The sequence below is a fragment of the Ambystoma mexicanum genome, chromosome 1p (assembly GCF_040938575.1).
Source record: "Ambystoma mexicanum isolate Mex_15411 chromosome 1p, UKY_AmexF1_1, whole genome shotgun sequence".
NCBI lineage: Eukaryota > Metazoa > Chordata > Amphibia > Caudata > Ambystomatidae > Ambystoma > Ambystoma mexicanum.
Window position 1 is genome coordinate 661,741,744 of NC_090921.1, and position 19,395 is coordinate 661,761,138.

The 19,395-nt window shown below is 42.9% G+C and overlaps 1 protein-coding gene across 3 annotated transcripts in view; it reads left to right on the forward strand.

Moving 5' to 3' along the window:
• The window catches only part of TARS2 (threonyl-tRNA synthetase 2, mitochondrial), a 1,102,517-nt gene that overhangs the window by 408,742 nt on the left and 674,380 nt on the right, over positions 1-19,395 (forward strand). For all 3 annotated transcript variants that reach the window (XM_069649728.1, XM_069649729.1, XM_069649730.1), the window contains one exon: positions 15,375-15,498. In XM_069649728.1, the coding sequence (XP_069505829.1) occupies positions 15,375-15,498 (124 nt within the window). The remainder of the gene's footprint in view (positions 1-15,374; positions 15,499-19,395) is intronic.

Genomic DNA, 19,395 nt, shown 5'->3' on the forward strand with positions numbered 1-19,395 from the left:
TTCTACGGACAGTGTTCGGGTCCTGAAACTAATTAAAAGTGTGACACAAGTGAGACGGACAGTTACAGACAGGCGCGATGTTCGCAAGACTTACGGGTGTGGTACGCATGTGCGTAGATGTTCGGCTGACTGTACGGCCTGGTACAATGTCCTTAGGACACCTCCATTTTGTTTGACTACGGACATGCCGGACACCGCACCTGTTCTACGGACAGTTACATCTTGGCTGCGGACGGTACAGCAGGTATAGTGTCCTTAGGACACTCTCATTTTGTTCATTTACGGACATCCCGGACACTTGGTGTGTTCTAAGAACAGTTTATCTTTGTTGTGAACAGTACGGAGAGGTAGAATTCCTTAGGACGCCCCCATTCTGTTGATTTACGGACATCTTGGACAGCTGGTGTGTTCTAAAAACAGTTCCATCTTGGTTGCAAATGGTACGGGTAGGTGTATTGTCCTTAGAACATCCATATTTTATTAATTACGGACAGGCCGAACAGGCACGCTGTCCGTGGACATTTTAACTGTTCTTCAAAAAACAAAATTTGACCCAAACAATTCCACTAAAAGTAACATTTTTTTTATTAAACACACATACAGCAATTAAGAGAGAGAGGGGGAAGCAGACACTGAAACAAATAAATATAGGGGAATTAGAGGTTTCCACAGGCTGGTTGTGAGGGAATGAAGGGATCGAAGTTTCGTCAAAACGTTTATGTTGTTGTTGAGGGTTTGGGGATAGTTCACTGAGATATGGAGAAGGGGGACATGTACAGGTGGGACAGTGATATCTGATTTTTCCTTTCACGTGCTCCTCCACAAATTGCCTTAATCCATTAAAATTCTCTTTTAGCATGTCCACTTTGTCTTCTATGCGTTTCAGGGTGTCTTGCACTGTGTCTTTTGGTGGACTTTCTTCACTTTTTCCTTGGTCTGTTAAAAATAAATATATATATCTTAAGTGCCCATAAAGTACTGACTATTAATTTGCTTATGTAGAGAAGTGTGCACCATTATTATCGCTATCTTCTAACATTTTGACATGCGGAAAATTCTCCTCCAGCCACTCCAAAGTACTGCACATTTTCTGTGTCAAAACAACAGAAATACATTATTTGTTCTGCACCTCCTACAAAACATATACACACATATAAGAAAAATGAAGTTCACTTACTACTTTCTTGTAATTTGTATTTGTTGTGTTGTGTTCGTCTACTGTCGCTCTTAGCTGCACAGTTTCTGTGAGGTAATTACATTGGAGGCATATCTTTTTTTGTTATGGTATAATCCATTTCATTCTACATGGTAATTAAATGAATGGGTAATGTGTGAGGGGATTCAGTATGTTCTATGTTACATGTATATAAAGTAAGGGAATTATAGTACATATCTCCCAAATTCACATGATGAAAGTATATAGTCAGTAAAAAAAAACTTTGTTAAAGGGATGTCATGATTAAGTTGCCCTAATTAAAAACTATGAAATTCAGTAAATAAAAAAACTTGTAAAGGGACGTTCTGGATAAATTGCCCTACTAAAAACCTGTGAAATTCACTAAAAAAACGTTGTTAAAGGGACGTTATGGTTAAGTTGCGCTACTAAAAACCTGTGAAATTCAAAAAAAAAAATGTATAACCGGGATGTTCTGGTTCGAAGTAAAACCGAAAAACACCTGAAATTCTCCAGTTATGGTAGGCTAAGCAACCATAACCCGCCCCACCACTGTGCACAACACCCAGGACATCAAAGATGACATCACAAATGTCATTGATGGCATAACTGATGACATCACATGTGCATTTAGTTTTCATGCAGAGCCTCCACAAGGGATTGTCATTATATTATTGGCAGAAAAGTATTAGAGATGATTGAAGAACTAAGCTATGCCACGTAGTTTATTAAGCAATGCATTGCTGAAAAAAACCCATTGCATTACTGAGTTCTTTCAGTACATGAACAAACACATAGACATTTATGCATTGTCTGCAGCATGAGCTACAGAGGTGCAATATTTGCAATCTTCCCATGTTGCATACTACATTGCTAAATGCTACCATTACAGATGTTTACATACTGTGAAACATAAGTATCTACGTATGCTTCTCTTACTGCATAATTGCACTATTACTCACGAAAGCATAAAGAGAGCACACTCGATACAAATATAAGCATATACAGGGAACGTAAAGCATGCACCAAAAACTGCTGTATTAACACAAAATGTTCATACCCGAACTAATTAACTTCATGCACAGAAAAGATTCTTGTATTTTGGATTCCTTCTTCTTCTATGCATATGTATGATATGATGTAACCGTAACCTAAGAAAAGTATTGTAAAAACATATGATAAGGGTAAGGACTACAAATATAGCACTTTTAACTTCTTAAACTCCTGACTGAAAGTGAAGAAAGCCACCGGGCTTACATATGTCAGTGAAGAAAAAAAGAAGGAGCTAGACATGTAATGTCATCTGTGCTGTCATCATAGAACTTCGTACTATAGTCTAGTGACTTTTTAGTTCCTGTCTGTTACTGCCCTAGATGTATTAGTGAAGGAAAAAAGAGCCAGACATGTGATGTCATCAGTGATGTCATCAGTGACATGTGTGATGTCATCTTTGATTTCCTGGGTGTTAGTATTAGCAGTGCACAGTGGTGGGGCGAGTTATGGTTGCTTAGCCTACCATAACTGGCGAATTTCAGGGGTTTTTCAGTTTTACTTTGAACCATAATGTTTCAGTTATAACATTTTTTTTAGTGAATTTCACAGGTTGAGTAGCGCAACTTAACCATAACATCCCCTTAACAAAGTTTTTTTTTACTCATGTATACCGAAGACAAAGAAGAAAAAAGCTAATTACAGCTTTGTGGCGGCACTCCCCTCCACATATAAAAATATCAGCCAGATGAAAAAAGTATCTGTCATTAATACCTTTTATTCATCAAAAATGGTGGAAAAGTAACCAGAGAGAAAACAAACAATAATATATATAGTGTGTGCATTCATGAATTGTACATGAGTTAACATTATATTATGCGCGCACCGTTATTTCCACATTGCGACATCTGCCTTTTAGCTGAAACCTCATTTTGGTTTGATGTATTAGCTTGATCTGCCTATACATTTTATGTATGTTCTGTGATCAGTGTGGTCCCCGTTATCAGCATTCTTGCAATTTATTCTGGATACAGTCTTTTATGCCCTCTGTGGGTGTAATACACTTGTTTGACTATTTCTTTGTATCTTGCATATTCATTTATTTATTTAAAATTTACTTTATTACAGACCTTTAAAAACAAAGCAATTTTTACTCATCTTTTAAGAAGGAAAAAAGAAGCAAAATGACATGCAAGTTCATATTTTTGTCTTATCGACATAAACCATCTTGATAGATTTAACAACCAAGAAACAGATGTTAAATTATTCTGCGCGTCATCACCAGGAATCATTCGGTCACTTGACTCATTTATTTTGTCTAATCTCTGTTTTAACTAAAGATAGATAATGCAAAAGTGATTTTGATATTAGTGCCTTCATGAAGAATCTGCCACCAATACTCTGCACATCGGTCTGGATATTTTCTCTTTTCACTACCCATGTGATTCGTTCTTTCATCTCTCATCTTCGGGCAGAAAAGAACTAAATGTTTAAGAGATTCTTCTTGTAGGTTGCAAAGCCTACATCTGAAATTAGGGCTTTTATCCACGGCCTTCATGCTACAACCCACATCGCGTGTATCAAAATTGTTCAGTCTGAACTTCAAAAATATCGCTCTTATCCTCTTGCATGGAAACGTCATCATATATGCAGCTGTTGCATGCAGTTTTTTCGCATCAATCGGTGCATTTCTCATTCTTGCATGCTGAGTTCTTTTTTCACTAGTGTCAATCCAATCCCTTTCGTGTCATTTTTTTAAAACTGCTTTTTGGTTGTCTACTAGGAGTTTCTTATCAGTGTCCAACTGTTCCACTATTGTTTCACAGGCACTTTTCTATTGTGTTAGGAGGTCATCTTTCCCGGTATCCGTGCCATTTTTTAGTATTTTAAACTGAGGGATGTTGTCTTCTCCACTCACCTTTCTATAAAGCACCAAGGCATTCCATATCACTATAGCTGCCATTGACAATTGGCTTAACTCGTATCTCATTCAAGCAGTAGGGAAGCCTTTTGGTAAATTTAGAATCCTCCTCCAGATGACATGTTCACACCTTGTCCAGATTTCATAATGACAGCCGAGCAATGTCTCTGCGCCATAGGTCAAGGCTGGGATGATTTTATTCCTGTAATAAGAAATTACAGGGAGCAATGAGAATTGGCGGTATTTTAAGTGCAGTCTGCCCGCTTGTGCCGCCATCCGATTGCATTTTGATGCAATTTTCTTCACCATCGGTTCATCATTGATGCTCGATTTTATTATAATACCCAGATATTTAGCTTCCTTGACCATGTTCAAAGTCTTCTTTCCAAGCATCCAAGTGAACTTTCTTAGTCTAATGGTCTTATTTGTTCCTTGTAAGTTTTTGAGCACCAGTATCTCAGATTTCTTTACATTTATCTCGAGGCTGTTTTTGTCGATATAACTTTTCAAGGCATTGATTTTTCTTTGAAGCCCAATTGGTGTCATGTCAAGGAGAACAATGTCGTCCGCATATATCGGGGTGCTGATGTGAAAACCGTTGATTTTTGGGGGAAAGGATTGAACTCCTTCAGGGGTCTCTCGCACATCCAAGATGAAGATGTTGAACAATGTTGCTCCTAGAAGGCAACTTTGTTTCACTCCACGTGATTTTCTTATGGGACAAGTTACGTGTCCTGTTTTATCTAGACGAATTTGGACCGATGTTTCTGAGTAGAGCTCCTTTATTGCAGCAATTAAGCTCACCGGGCATCCTTCTTTTGCCATTTTTGCCCATAACATCTCTCGGTCCACACCGTCAAAGGAGTGAGTCAGGTCAATTAAAGCGACGAAAATCAGGGTTTCCTTCCTATCGCTTCCATTTTTAGGGCATTCAAAATGAACAAATTTAAACTGCAACCAACACCTTTCACAAATCCGGTTTCCCTCACATCAGCAACATTTACTTGCTTAATCCATGTTAATAATTGGGCCAATAACTGGGTAGCAAAGATTTTACCTACTACATCCAGTAGAGCTATCAGCCTGCAGTTCTTCGGTTCAAGCCTTGAACCCTTTTTGAATATGGGGACAATTAAGGCTTGTTTCCATGTTGTTGGCACTTTCCCCTTACTTATTATCATCTTGAAAAGTTGGTCACAAAATTCTGCCCATGCTTCTGTTTTTTTTTTGTTGAGAATGGCGTTCGTCAGACCATCGGATCCGGGGGCACGAGAAGAGCTAAGCTTCATAATGTTATCCAGAATATCGTCTCTCGCGATGGCAATATTCCAAGCTTCTGCTAAATGTTCCTCTTTGATGTCACTAAGATGTTGTTTTTGGAAAAGCTCACTGTAGTGTCTAATCCATTTTTCACTGCGTTGCAGATACTGGAGTTTTGAGGGCTTTCTGTTTAGTTTATTATCGCCCAAAAGTCTCTAGAATTTCTTTGGGCGAGACAGCTCATCATTTGTTGCATCATTTTGTTCCATGCCATTTTAGCCAGATTTTATATTTCATGATAGCCTTCTTTTTTTCGCTGGTCTTTTTATCTCTCTCATAGGGGCATTGTTCTATTTCTCTCAAGATTTTCGCAGTTCTCGTTTCTTGTGTAGTACATTTGCATCATTCACATGTTTCCTTACTGCCAGTTTTCCTTTCCACACTGCAGGCACGCACACAGCAAAAAAAACAGATTAACACAGTCCAACACTCGCTGCCAAATTACTTTCGCTTGCAATGTAAACAAAGCCTATCTGCGTTCAAACAGATTCTTTAATATTTGGAACAATTCATCACAAATATCCTGCTTACAGCGCCAAAATGTATTGCTCGCCCAGAGTGCACGGACAGTCATTAATCAGCAGCGCAATTGCAGAGCCAATACTTTAAATGCAGGTAGACGACGCAATGACTTACAACCACACGCACACTTAGAAAATAATGAGCACTTATATGGCTATTTATTCAAAGCTTGGAAGCAACAAGTGATAACATAGAAATAAATCACAGAAAAGACAGTGAATTAAAAAAAAATACATCACTGTGAGCGTAACTGATTCCCTCATCTGGCCAGAAGTGGCTGGAAGACCCCGATAACAGCCAGGCCGAGAGCACAACAGCCCACAAGTATGCCGGATAAAGGCGTCCCCCTTCCGACTGAGGTCTTTGTAATTGTCCCGTCTGACCGTTGAGGGGTTCCGCATATATGCACTCCTCAAAAAGGGGTGGTAATTTCTCGAACCTTCTGGCAATGCACTTGCGCATTGATGGGCAACCGTTGGTTGCCAGCTGGGTCAACCGACAGTAACCTCAAGGAGCAAAGCGCTTCCCTCCTCCAAACGCCACGGAAAACAGTCCCATAACTCATAATAAGACATAACAAAACCAGCTTTCCCAGCAGAATGTCCTTGACTGCATACCAGGTTTGGAAAGCATGTTTTCTTCAGCAAAGTAAATTCCGCTCTCAGCAAAATACGTACAGCTTTTCACTGAGGCATGAAGTAAATATCCATTATGGTTCTGAGTGCCCCCAGAATACATTGCGCACCAGCGCCATGTTTTAGCTCAAGCATAACACCACCTGAAAGGGAGTCCCAAGGGGAGTAGATGGGTGTATGCCCTCAGGTTTCTCACAGATGGTGTTAATGGAACAAAGGAGTAGAAGTAGTGTACGTTGCAGCTCAGGGCAATCACTGAGGATGCAGAGCCTCCTTACCTTTGCCTCCAGAAAAGGCGGCGGCGGCGGGATATAATGCCGGATTTCATCAAGGAGAAAGGAGGGAGTTATGCCATGAAAAGCCTTGGGCACAATGCAGAAAGATTTGAAGCAAATATGCTGAAGCCAACAGAAGGCACACGAGGGTGAGATATAATTAGTCCTCCATGCAGGCATCAAAAGGCATGTCGCTGCGTCCTGTAAACGTTTAGTCGCATAAGCTTTGCAGCAGAGTTGCAGATAGTCGGCATAGTCAAGCCTAGACGGGTTCATAGTGACTGTTTAGATAGTCAAAGATTCGACTGGTGAAAGTTCTGACACAAAAGTGTTGAATAAAAGTTTTGCATTTTTTTAAATTATTTTTTTCATGGGGGGCCCCCCCAAACCCCTCTTTTTTTTAAAAACACCTATTTAACTATACCAATTTAAAATAAACCCTTTACTATTTAAAAAAAAAAAATTCAAAACTTTTGTTTTCTGCACCTTTGTGTCGAAACTTTTACCTGTCGAAACTATTTTTTCGAAACTTTGACTGGACACTGCCTAGAAGCGATTATAGCAGTGATAATGATGACGCAATGAGGGAGCGAGAGAGAAAGTGTAATACTTGCACAGAATGCGTAGATGGAAAAAAGCAAGCTTTAATTTCTGAATTAAGCTGGCGAAGTGAGTGGTCAACCTTAAAACCAATGTTTTTGACCAAGTTGACAGCAGTAGGGCAAGATCCTATATAGGAGGCCAGGAGGCTCCAGACTATCAGTTCTTCCGTGTTATCAAACTTGAGCTTTAACCATTGTCTTTACATTGGGTTGTATTTGGCTGGTAAGATTGAAAGTTGTCCACTGATGATGCTTGCACACTGTGCATGCAGTGCAGGATTTGGGAATAGTTAGTATGCTGGTGGAAATGTAGGCCTAAGGAGTGTATGGTAGCAGCAAATAGACCCACATAATCATTCAAAAGAATTGGCGATAACGAGGCACCCTGGGATACCTCACGAATCAGAGTGTTGGCAGCCGTGAAATAAGGGCCTGTGACAGGCTTGCTCAGGCTGAGGCCAGGAAGGAAGGATTCTAAGCAGGAGAAGACTGCGCTCAGCAGCGGCGTGGGGTTCACAGTGGCAAAAGCAGCGGAAGCATCTCATAATATCAGGGCAGTGATGCTGCAACCACTATGCAAAGCTCGACCTTAACTACCGATAGGAAGGGTTCCGTCCTCGTAGGTGGGCCGTAATCCACCTGGCGATGGTCCAGCCAGAAGTGTTGATGTAGCCTCTGACACATTCAGTGACTACCTTCTCATTGTTAGCAAAAAAGGTAATGCCGCTGGGCAGCCCTAGGCGAGGCCATGTAACTGTTGTTACAGGGCATCAGGCGCGGAGAGGGGCACAGCCTTCCTCCAAGGTCAGTATCCCTCTCTGTCTCACAGATAAGGGAGACAGCCAGCAGAGTCTGCCACATGAAAGGCAGGAAGGGCGAGGTAATAAAAACGTCATCCTTCCAAGAGGATATATGGGTCCAGAGCACCCGGGAGACCCTGGATGCTTAGGCAGGTTAGTCAGCTGCAGACTGGCCTTGGGGGGGGGGGAGGGGGGGAGGGGCAGGGGGGGTGTTGGTGCACAGCCCCCCACACAGTACAAAGAATAAGGGCCTCTTGGGGCCTATATAATGAGCTGTGTGAAGCTCCTAAAACGCAAACTGTTTTGTCGACCCTGCATGGGGACCCAAACAGTACCTGGGAAGTTCACTGTTAACTCAGTATCTTCCCATTCTTTTTCCAAGTTTGCTGTGCACTCAGCACCTGTGGTATTCTGCAGGGCGTGTTTGCTGTATACGCGGAGTCATGGCTAACAACTTTAATTGAAGAACCAGACTTTCCGAGACCTTCGCTCTGCAGGGGAATAAAGAATTGACTAGACAATTTTCCCCTCCCGCTTTTCCCGCTTTGCCTGGGTGGTGCTTGATTATTTACCAACCCATTCCCCATTTACCAACCTCGATGGCCATTCCCACCCACTACCTGTCCTACCTGGCAAAAAAACATCCTCCTGGCCTCTTTTTTTAGCTAGCTCTATCAAGAGGTAACTTTACACATTGGTCTGCAGTGTTTTTTGTAAATTGTCTCCTGAGAGACAGTGGCTTATTTGAAGCTGTCAAGGTGCTACTGGTGTAATAAAAATGTATTTACCGAGTGATCCTTCACACACTTGCTTTATATTGGTTTCTTGCATTGAACTCTTGTTAAAATAAGCATTGACAAAGCCAACTGGTTTGGCTTGTGTATAGGTATTCATTGGGCATTTGCCAGGGACTGCTATTATATACCCAGGTAATTCACCATTTTCCAACCGTTATCTTCTTTTAGCCAGGTAATAATACCCTTATTGCACTGCCTAGCAAAACCTTTTGCCTTTGCCAATTCCTGTTTGCTCTCGCGCTGATTTCCTAGAATTCAGAAATGTATTTATTTTGTTTACGGGTGGACGCTGCCTAGCGTTTCTCTGTTATTTGACAGCCTTTTCCTAGTCGGTCAAAGTATCATTGAGAGACCTTCATGCTTCCTTCAGTTTTTAGTTTTCAGTACAACTATGCACGGTGCCAGGCAATGAAGCCGCTCTCCTCCATCTGCTCGGTCTGCATCCTTATTTTTATGACGTGTTTCCAGATGGTATCATCCACCAGCAGGGCAGCTCATACTTGAACACATTACCCTTCTACCAAACATACGAACTCCGCAATTCATTGAACTCCTGGCATGGAAGGGACCTTGGCTGAACACTCACAACGGGCCGACGAAATGAATTCAAATTAGCCGTGCTTTTTGTAATGGTAGTAAACAAACTCCAATTTCCATTGAAATCCTAATCAGTTTGCTTTTAACTGTGCCTGTGATTTTACATCTTTTCCCCCACAACTTTTTTTTTAGATCTTCACAGTTTACAACAATAAAAAATAGTGTTTACTTTTTTAATGTTTTTGTTATACTTTATATTTTGTTTTTGTTTTCATTTTTTTTCTCACAACCTTGTGAATGTAAACCTCCAATAACCTTCTCCACTTTTATTTTATATTTATTTTCTGGCTATATTAATGTACATGGCATTTACCCCCTCTTGTGGTCATTGGAGATAAAGTACCTTTCCCTCAATTCCGTATTTACCTACTTCTGTTTTTGACAATTCTGGCTTTCTTCTTTTTCTAATTTCAATATGCATTTTTCCAAGCATATTCTTTCTTTTTTATAACCTTTGTTACATGCCTTGCAAGGTGTTCTAGTTTGGTTTCTTTCAATTGTTTCTTTAAAACAGCTGCCACAGATCGATCATTGTGCAAAGCACCTCAGACACGCTGACCAATTACTGCACATTCGCTAACCCCTGCATTTGTCCATTTGTACCCTTAGCCAATCAGCCATCATTTGCTCATTCCTCCGCTGCACCTCGTTTTCTTTCAAGAACATTAATTGGAATGAGACAGTAGTTTCAAAATGGCAAACTTGGCCGCAGTTTTATTTCCACAACAAAAAGAATCACTGCACACATTTCGTAAAATCCAGCCTGTAAGTGTGGCGCTTGCTCCGTGTCCAAAATCACCTGCTTCCCCCATTCCTTTGTATAGAGTCCATAGTAGGCCCAACTCTCCCAACCCTTTGTTCCTGTGCCTACCCTGCCCATGCAGGTGTCCGTGGGTGAGGAGAGCGCTGTTTCTTTTGGGGGAAGCTGAGCCCTTGTTGTTACCACCAGACGCCCCTGCCGTTAGGCTCCCAAGAGGCGCTGGTCCGAGAAGAGCGAAGACCCTTCCGGCTTCCTCCTGGCTCATTCGAAGTCTGTCTTTTGTGCTTGGTCGCCCAAACACCGCCACACCACCTAGTGGGTTACCGCCCACCGTGACTCCCCCTTTCTCCTGCTCAATTTTTACAGCTCCAATAGCTTAGTACATATATTCCAGTAGAAGAGCTCCATTCCCATTGCTGACAGATGCACACCATCTTTCAAAAAATACTCTGGGGTTTGTAAGTTGATCAGGCCATGTCTGATGTGTTGAAAGCCTCTGCCCTTGCAGAACTTTGCCATGGCCCCATTCAATTTCTTCCTCGATTTTTCAACTGCTGTGTGGTTCTCTGCACCCCTCCATTCCGCCCTGGTGTTAGGGAGAATTCTCTGTAAAGGCTAATTTCCCAAACCTAGTGAGTCCCCCAGCAGCTTTGCTGGATCTTTGGGGTTTATTTTTTCTCCTGCTAAGAGTGAGACTCTAGGTGTTCCTTTGACTTTGTATGTGTTCTATGGGCTATGGGGTCCTTTTCCCCATAGGGTTTCATGTGTTTTTGATATGTGGGCTACACAGCACCCTCTGTGCAGTAACCCATGGGTGTCGTAGCGACCCCCAAACATAGACTCCATACCCTGGGACTGACTACTGTCTCCCAGGGCATGTAAAGTCACCATTGGCTTTACTAGTCTCAAATTGTGAACAGAACCAGTACAAACCATCCTACTGGTCGGGGCAATTCGATTGCCCCGGGGTCTGTTGTTCAAGGGGGCAATGTCCAGTCCTCCCCCCAACCGAGTTTTGGCTGGTGGCAGTGGATACTACTTTTTATATTCAACCGCGAATATATTCCTATGGGATTTTCCCATTGTTCTAGGCTACCACTTTTTAAAATAGCCTCGAACATACTGCCGGTGTATTAAATTAATATAAATTCACCGGTTGGTATTTTTTGCCGAAACTTGGTTCCAAAATGGCGTTTGTGTTCGCTTCTGTGACTCCAACCCAAGTTGAGCCCTTTGTTCCACTTTTTGGCGGGCTTCTCCACAGAAGCCTCCAAAAGTGGTGCCTCTCTGTCTGGGTACCGGGTGTGGGAGGGGGTTCAGGCACCCTGGACTGAGTTTCCTCGGCAACCCAAGTCGCACTCTTGTGTGATTGGCCCAAGTGGTGAGCCGCCCGGCTCACCACTTAGCTTGTTTGAGTGACAGCTAGGCTGAATGAATGGGGGTTTTCTGCATAAAAGTAGGGCTTTGGGGACTGGAACTTCAGAAGTCACCACAGGACCTAAAGAATCCGAGGACGGAGAAGCCCAGCCGACCTGCAACGACGACACCACCGGTGGAGCCCTGCTGAACCGTCTCACCACTTTTCCCGACGACAGAGGAGATCTCCAGCCTGGAGAGTCTTCTTCCTTTGACTGGTGGGGATAACCAGTTTGCCCTGTCTTTTCCGCCTTCCTAGACCATCTCATGGCCGCCTTGCCCGTGCCAAGCACCCCGGCAACCGGAATACCACGGTTTACCACTAACGCGAAGAAAAGGGTTGTACCTTGTAACCGGGAAACTCTGCGGCTGGTTTCTTCCCTGGCAGTGCAAAGACCTTCAGCTTTCCTCCACTTCGAGACCTCCTCTTCCTCTGGACGAAACACCGACTTGCACCCGCTGCCAGGACCAACTGCCCCCGCTGGAGCGTTCTTCCCATTTTCAGGTACTGTGTCCCGCCTGGCTTCCCTTGCGACAGATCGTTTGGGGTGACAGTAAATCCTCGACTTTCTAACCTGGGTTAGCCTGGGGCCTGTTAACTAACTTTTCCTGACTTGATTTCAATCTTTTGTGAACTATTTACAAAGACTCTTTGGGCACAACCCCACTGTGTGATCCCGGACACATTTTGCTTGCTCTCTCTAAGAGTGGGCCTGGCATTTGAACATCCTTGCCCTCCAGTAGACTTTGCCTAACCTGCCTCACTGTGGTTCTGTGAAAAGTATTGAGATTTGTGTGCTTTCATAACACTGCCTTTTTCCCTCACTTTTTAAATAACTTATTAGAGTGCCATCTTATGTTAAGCGCTCACCTCTGTCTGAAAATAAGTGGTGTTTCTCACTAAGACTTGTCTAATAACTAATTAGGGTTGTATATATATAATAGTGACTGTGTTTTGAATGTACTTACCTCTTTGTGTGCTAGTGTAATTTACAAGTGTGTCTTTAAATAAATAATGATATACTTTTACACCAAAGCTCTGGTCAGTGTTTGCTTGTGCTGCTGTATCTCTGTACCTATTGTGTATACTCTATATACTGCCAAACTCATCTTGAGAGAAGTCTGACTGCTCAGCCACAGCTACCAGGTAAATCTGGGTGGTACAGACTGCTACCAATTGGGTTTACTGCCAACCACCTGTAGTCTTAAATCTTTTGCAGTGGTCCCTCTGGGAACTGCACAGGTTTCTGCCTAACACCTGGGAATCACCTCCGACCACACGATTTCCGTTTCACCCAGCTGTGCCGATATCTCCTGCAATGAGAACATCATGTCTCTAACAAGACTCCCCCTTCCCCCCTAAGTTAGTCAGATCGTTCCCCCCCAAGTGGATGACCAGCACATCTGGCTTCTGATGCTAACCCAGCAATTTCTGCAGCAGCCCCTGCAGCTGCGGCCATTTCATCCTTGGCACCCCATGCCACCAGATCCGGAACTCGCCGGCCGTCAGGTCCTCCTGCTGCTGTGTCCATCTCGCCCTGGCCCTTGAAATAAACGGGTGTCCCACTACCCGAACGGAGCGCTGCGGCGAGGCAGGGGTCCGACTGCAGGTGCTGGATGCTTCCTGCTGTAGGACGCCTGCCCATTATAAAGGGGCCTACTCCACCCTCTTCCTTTGTTTGCCCTTCGCGGGCTTTTGGGTTGTTTGGCGCCGTTCCACCCTGCACCCTCCCCTTACCCAGAGGGAGGGGAGAAAGGTTAGAGGAGGCACCTGCATGGGTTACCGGGACGCCGCCTCCATTTTCTTTCTGCTTTCCCGTCGGCAGCTACATTCCGTCTGGCAGGTTTCGTATGCACTGCTGTACTGGTAGGTGGGCCTTACAGGGCCACTGATGGGAACCTCCGTTCCAGGCACAAATTGCCCATCACGAGGAGCACTGGCGCAGTAACCTCGCAGAGCCAGCATTATCCCTCGCATGTCTGTTCATCTGATAGTGAAACGCTTCCATTCCTGATGCACACCTGCCTACGGGGAAAGTTACTTATAACTGTGTGCTGCTCGGCTGCACGTATCACCGCTAACCGTGCCTATTCAGATATCCTCTATGCCATAAGACTCCCTCTAGTGCTGATCGTTGACCTAGAGCAAGTTAGTTACTTGAGATGTGTAATGAGTTGCCATTTTCTTATTGTAATGTATATATATATATATTTAAAGTATTTGTGAGACCTGGGTAAGCCTAGCCTGTAGCTTTGCATAAACGGTTAAGTGGCACAGTGAGTAGAGCACTCGCTTTGACATCCGTGCAGAGCCTGCTAATGCAGGTTCCAATCCCGGCACCTTTCATCCTTCCGAGGTTGATAAATGAGCACCACACACCGCGATTGATAATAAGCAGCGCCCAGATACCTGAGGGTTCATAGCAATAAATGCAAAATTATTATTATTATTATAAATTAGTAATGGTGGTTTTTCATTTTTTAAATGAAGTGCCAGCTGCTTTAACTCCCTAAAATACAAATACACCCAACCAAATATAATAGGGTGCAAAAATGTGTCCCAAAAAAAAACTATGAACGTCGCGTGGGAAAACCTACCTCATGCTTTCACGTCTCTCTCTCTCTCTCTCTCTCTCTCTCTCTCTCTCTCTCTCTCTCTCTCTCTCTCTCTCTCTCTCTCTCTCTCTCTCTCTCTCTCTCTCTCTCTCTCTCTCTCTCTCTCTCTCTCTCTCTCTCTCTCTCTCTCTCTCTCTCTCTCTCTCTCTCTATATATATATATATATATATATATATATATATATCCATAATACCAGCGTAACAGTACCACAGCCCGGATCTCTGTCATAGCTGCCTCCTGAGCTGAAGATGAATGTTTGTTTGGGTAAAACAAACAATGATCTTTTGATTTGCATTGTTGGGTGCAAAGTAGTATGAATTTCAAAAGCATGTCGCTATTACAGGTAAAACACGTTTTGGCTCACCTACAATATACCCACTGCGAAAGGTAAATATACATTTTTGCACAGCACACAACAAATCTGTTTACTCCCAACTTTGAAAAATAGGGAGTAAAATACTTCTCTTATCTAGATCCTGGGTTGTCTAGGAGGTGCATGGGAAATACAACTTGGTTGAGTTCTGGATATGGGTAAGGGGTTGCTGGACCCTAACATAGCATAGGAGCCTTAACTCTGGCAATGCATGGACGCATTGACACACTAGAATGTCTTTTGGGAACATTCACTGGAATTGTCTTTGGGGACTAGGACACTGAGCTGCAGATATTGTGCCTTCTCTTGCTTCTGTGCTCATTGCCTAGTACTGCGGGAAGTACTTGTGAGTATTTCATGTTGTCAGTGCATCATCCGTTTGTGCTTTTTTTCTATTCCGGTGGCTTGACTCTTCCGAGACGCATAACATTCGCAAATGTTTCGGTTGTGTTTAGTTTCGGGGTGGGCATGCACGCAATGTGTCTTTTCCGCGACTGCCTCTTTCTGGCCCTTGAGTGAAAGGTGCACTTGGACCACTGATTTTCCTGATGTTGTTTGCTGTTCTCTCCCCGCAGCCCGGCTCTGGCCGCCAGTGCGATTGCAGCACGTGTAAACGGGAGTTTGTACGATCTGGAGCGTCCGCTGGAGGAGGACTCGACGCTGGAGTTCCTGACCTTCGATTCTCCCGATGGACAGGCAGTAAGTAGGAATTGTTTTTTTCCTGTACTGCACAACTTTTGAAAAGATTTAAATCGCTAACCCGCCCAGCGATTTCCAAATATCTGCGCTCCGAATGTTTACTGCCGCGGCAAAAGGGAGTCATTCCTTCTGCATATATCTTGGAACCAAAGGCACCACAAGGATGGGCAGTTTGGCACAAAGGCAGTCAATTTCACCCGCAATAGGACTGATCTTACCTTGTTGTATCTGTTGGAGTAATGCTCGCTATGCGGCCTTTAGTGCTCGCCACGCTGGCTGTACTAGTCTTGTTTATAAAGTCTATTTAAGCTATACTTTTGTTTTCGGAAAGGTAGTGCATGCAGGAGATAGCGTATTGAGTAAGAACACCTGTTTGACTCCCATCAAGATTTGCCTCTCTCCCAGCATTCCAGCAGTCCCCAGCTTCAAAAGACCCCGATGCAACACTGCAATACATCGCCCTTCCCAGAGGTGGGGGCAAATTGTTCACAGTCCTCGCTCACCCCCGGAGCTTTGTACATAATTTACATATATAATCCTTCAACTACTGTCGAGATTTCACGTGCCCAGAACCGTGTCTGGATGAATCTTTCACCACAGAAACATACGCACCGTCCGGATACCCATAGGTGGCGGCCAGTTGGTCGTAGTAACAGCCCAACCAGGAGGGCCCTTCACCGGAGGTGCAGAGTGGGTAAGAATGCTGTGAGTACTACATAGGGGGGGCCCCTTTTTACAAAGTTACATTTTGACAGGTGGGAACTCCCCTTTTGTGTCCTTAATCCAGCCCCCTTTTGATATGTGTTTGATATAAACTTGATATACCTTTTTATATAAAAATTATATCAAAGATATCTATTTTATATCAAATGTATATGTTTTTAATATAAACTGTTTTCAAATTTTATATGAAAAAGGATATAAAGTGAATATAAATTTATATTAAATTATATTTAGGAAATATAAAATGTATATAAAAATATGGCTGGGAGCATGCATCTGCGCTGCTGCCTGGTTGAGTTGTGAATCTTAGGGTTTGATGTAGTGATGCGTTGATGACACAGGATTGGGTTTGGCCTTTACGGTGATAGGAACCGGGTATACATTTTATATCAAATGGACAAGTTCTTCAAAGTTGTTGATGCATTTTCATTGAATTCCAATAATTTTATATACACTTTAGTTTATATATCTGAAGAATTTCAAGAATGCTTGATCAAAATGAGCGACCTATAAATAAAAAAAGCAGATCTAAATTTTAATATGAACTCGATATTAAATCTATAGATAGTATAGATACTATAGATGACATTATGAATATTATATGGGCTATGAAGTTTTACAAATTGGATCGATGATGTCTTGATTCCATAATCTTAATGACACAAGCTAGAGAGTTAGCGAATATAGTTGGAAATAGATTTGATACATATTTTTCGATCTAAAAGTTCGGGCTAAGGCTGTGATGGCATAGGGGGAGGTGTTTTATAACCCGGATGCATAGCCTTTGTGGTAGGAATGGTGCTCCTCCAACGAGCCAGGGGCTATTCAGCAAACGATGACTATGAACAGCTACAGTTACGACAAGGGGAAAACGCCCCCAGGAAGCCCCAGGGGTTATGACGATAGTCAAATTTCCGATTGGTTTATGGTGTTTGATGGATTGAAGATGCTCAGGATTTGATGGCCTACTATAAACCCGAAGAGTTTTGGGATGCCGACGATGTTGCAATCAATCAATCAAGCGCGGCAGATGAGGATTTTGAACACTGTGAATCTATGGCTCTGCAGGCGGATGCAGCGATAACACAATGCTGGAGACTGATTCTGCCCCTCCCCCGGGGCCTTAATGAAAAACAGGGTCATGTGTGCAGGGGGGAGGAGAACCAGGCTATAGCAGGGACTATCAATATTTTTTGTACTTGCTGTTCAAACCAACTTGAAAATCCAGAGTATTTTAAAAGTAGCCTCAAAGGCAATGCTATTATTCATTATGCTTGCTGTTCAAAACAAATTGAAAGCCTGGGATAAGGAATGTATTATGCTAAGGGAGACCGATATGGACACAACAGCTCCTCTTCGCGCTGGTATTCGGGCCACTCATGGGATTACAGCCATAGCGACTGAGGCATGTTTAAAACAACACTTTTACAGATGGTGCTACGGACATAAAATTAATGATCCACAGCAGGATGCTCACAAATGTTTGGAAGAAGCTTACACTTGCTATGTAAAATGTTTCGTGTTGAGCCCTAAACGTTTAGTAGATTTGTTGCGCTGACGCAGCCACTGACGCACATATGGATCGGTGCAGGAACTGAATGATGCGTGTCTAAAACATTATGGGCTATAGAATCGGCATATTACCCTCTGTTGAAAATCAAGCAGTTTAGACGCATGTGTTGTTAGAAACCTAACTGAAAAAAACAGTTCGCAACTGGGCTGGAATAAAGTATATATAATTGAGCGCCTAATGGAGTGTCAACATGTTTGCTTATGAAGCAGCGATGTGCAATGTGTTGTGCAGTCAACGCATGTATTACAGAATTTGTAGCCAGACCGATTGTTCTAGTATTTTAATGTGAATATATTTTAAATAAAAATTGCTGTTTTAAATGTTAATAACTATCTGCAGTTTATAAAACCTGATTGTGTCTTCATGTTGAGTGGTAATGGGGCAAACATGTCTGGCCTAAAGCTGTCAAAAATATATTATGATGAAGGAGGTGTTGGTAGTTACGGAGGGCTTGATAGTTTGTGGCGTAAACTGCAAAGCGATGATGAGAAGGTGTCACAGGGAGCCATCAAGACGTGGCTTGTAGGGGAGGAGGTTTACACGCTACACGGGTCATCCTGAAAACATTTTAAAGGTTGCATGACCGTAGTATGTGACATCGATCAACAATGGCAGGCAGATATTATGGCTTTGAGTCAGTTTCGTGAATATAACGATTCTTTTCGCTATATTTTAGCCTTTGTCATTGTTCTATCAAAATACACCCTTGTTGAGGCTTTAAAGAACAAGACGACTTTTAAGCGCATATTTAACAAAGGTAGAGTCGCCGCAAAACTACAGACGGACACACCTTTAAAACACTGGGCTGGTTTTTTTAATCTCTAAAAACACCCATAGATATGTGGCGGTGCTACCCTAATTTATAAATATGTATAACAACACACATCATAGATCTATTAAACTCACCCCAGCTGGTGTCACGCCGCTGAATTCTTTGGAGGGCTGGAAAAAACTGTATGGTGAAAGACTTTTTAAAAAGACAAAACTTATGCCCCTTAAAAAGGGGGATCATGTGCGGATCTCAAAACACAAGGCCGTCTTTACAAAGGGGTATGAGCAGAACTACAGCAACCAGATCTTTATTATAGATGGAGTGGCTCAGCTGGAGGGTCTTTATATATACAGATTCACTGATTATTCGGGGCAGGCTGTTCAAGGTGTTTTTTACAGGGAGGAGATCCAGAAAGTCGGTAAAGGCCAGCGGCGAGTTTATAGAATCAAAAAAGTCATAAAGAGTAAAGGTCATGGTGCCAAGAAGCACTATCTAGTTAAATGGCTGGGGTGGCCTGACAAATTCAACAATTGGGTGGCAGCCAGATCCCTAGAGACCATGGGTGTGTAACGGAGGTCGAAATGAAGTCTGCACATTTTTATATTATGCTTCCCAGCAACACATTAGCTGAGACATTTCCAGGGAATAAAATATCCATCTTTACTGTGAAGCTGGCCAAACCCGTAAATCTGGATGGCCAATGGACGGCGGAGCTAACTGAAGTTCAGTACATCCGACCGTAGGAAACCACCTTTATCATAAAACAAACAAGCTCTCTGCGAGTCTGGCCTGGTGGATTTCCTGAGGGGTATTATTCAAATATACAGGA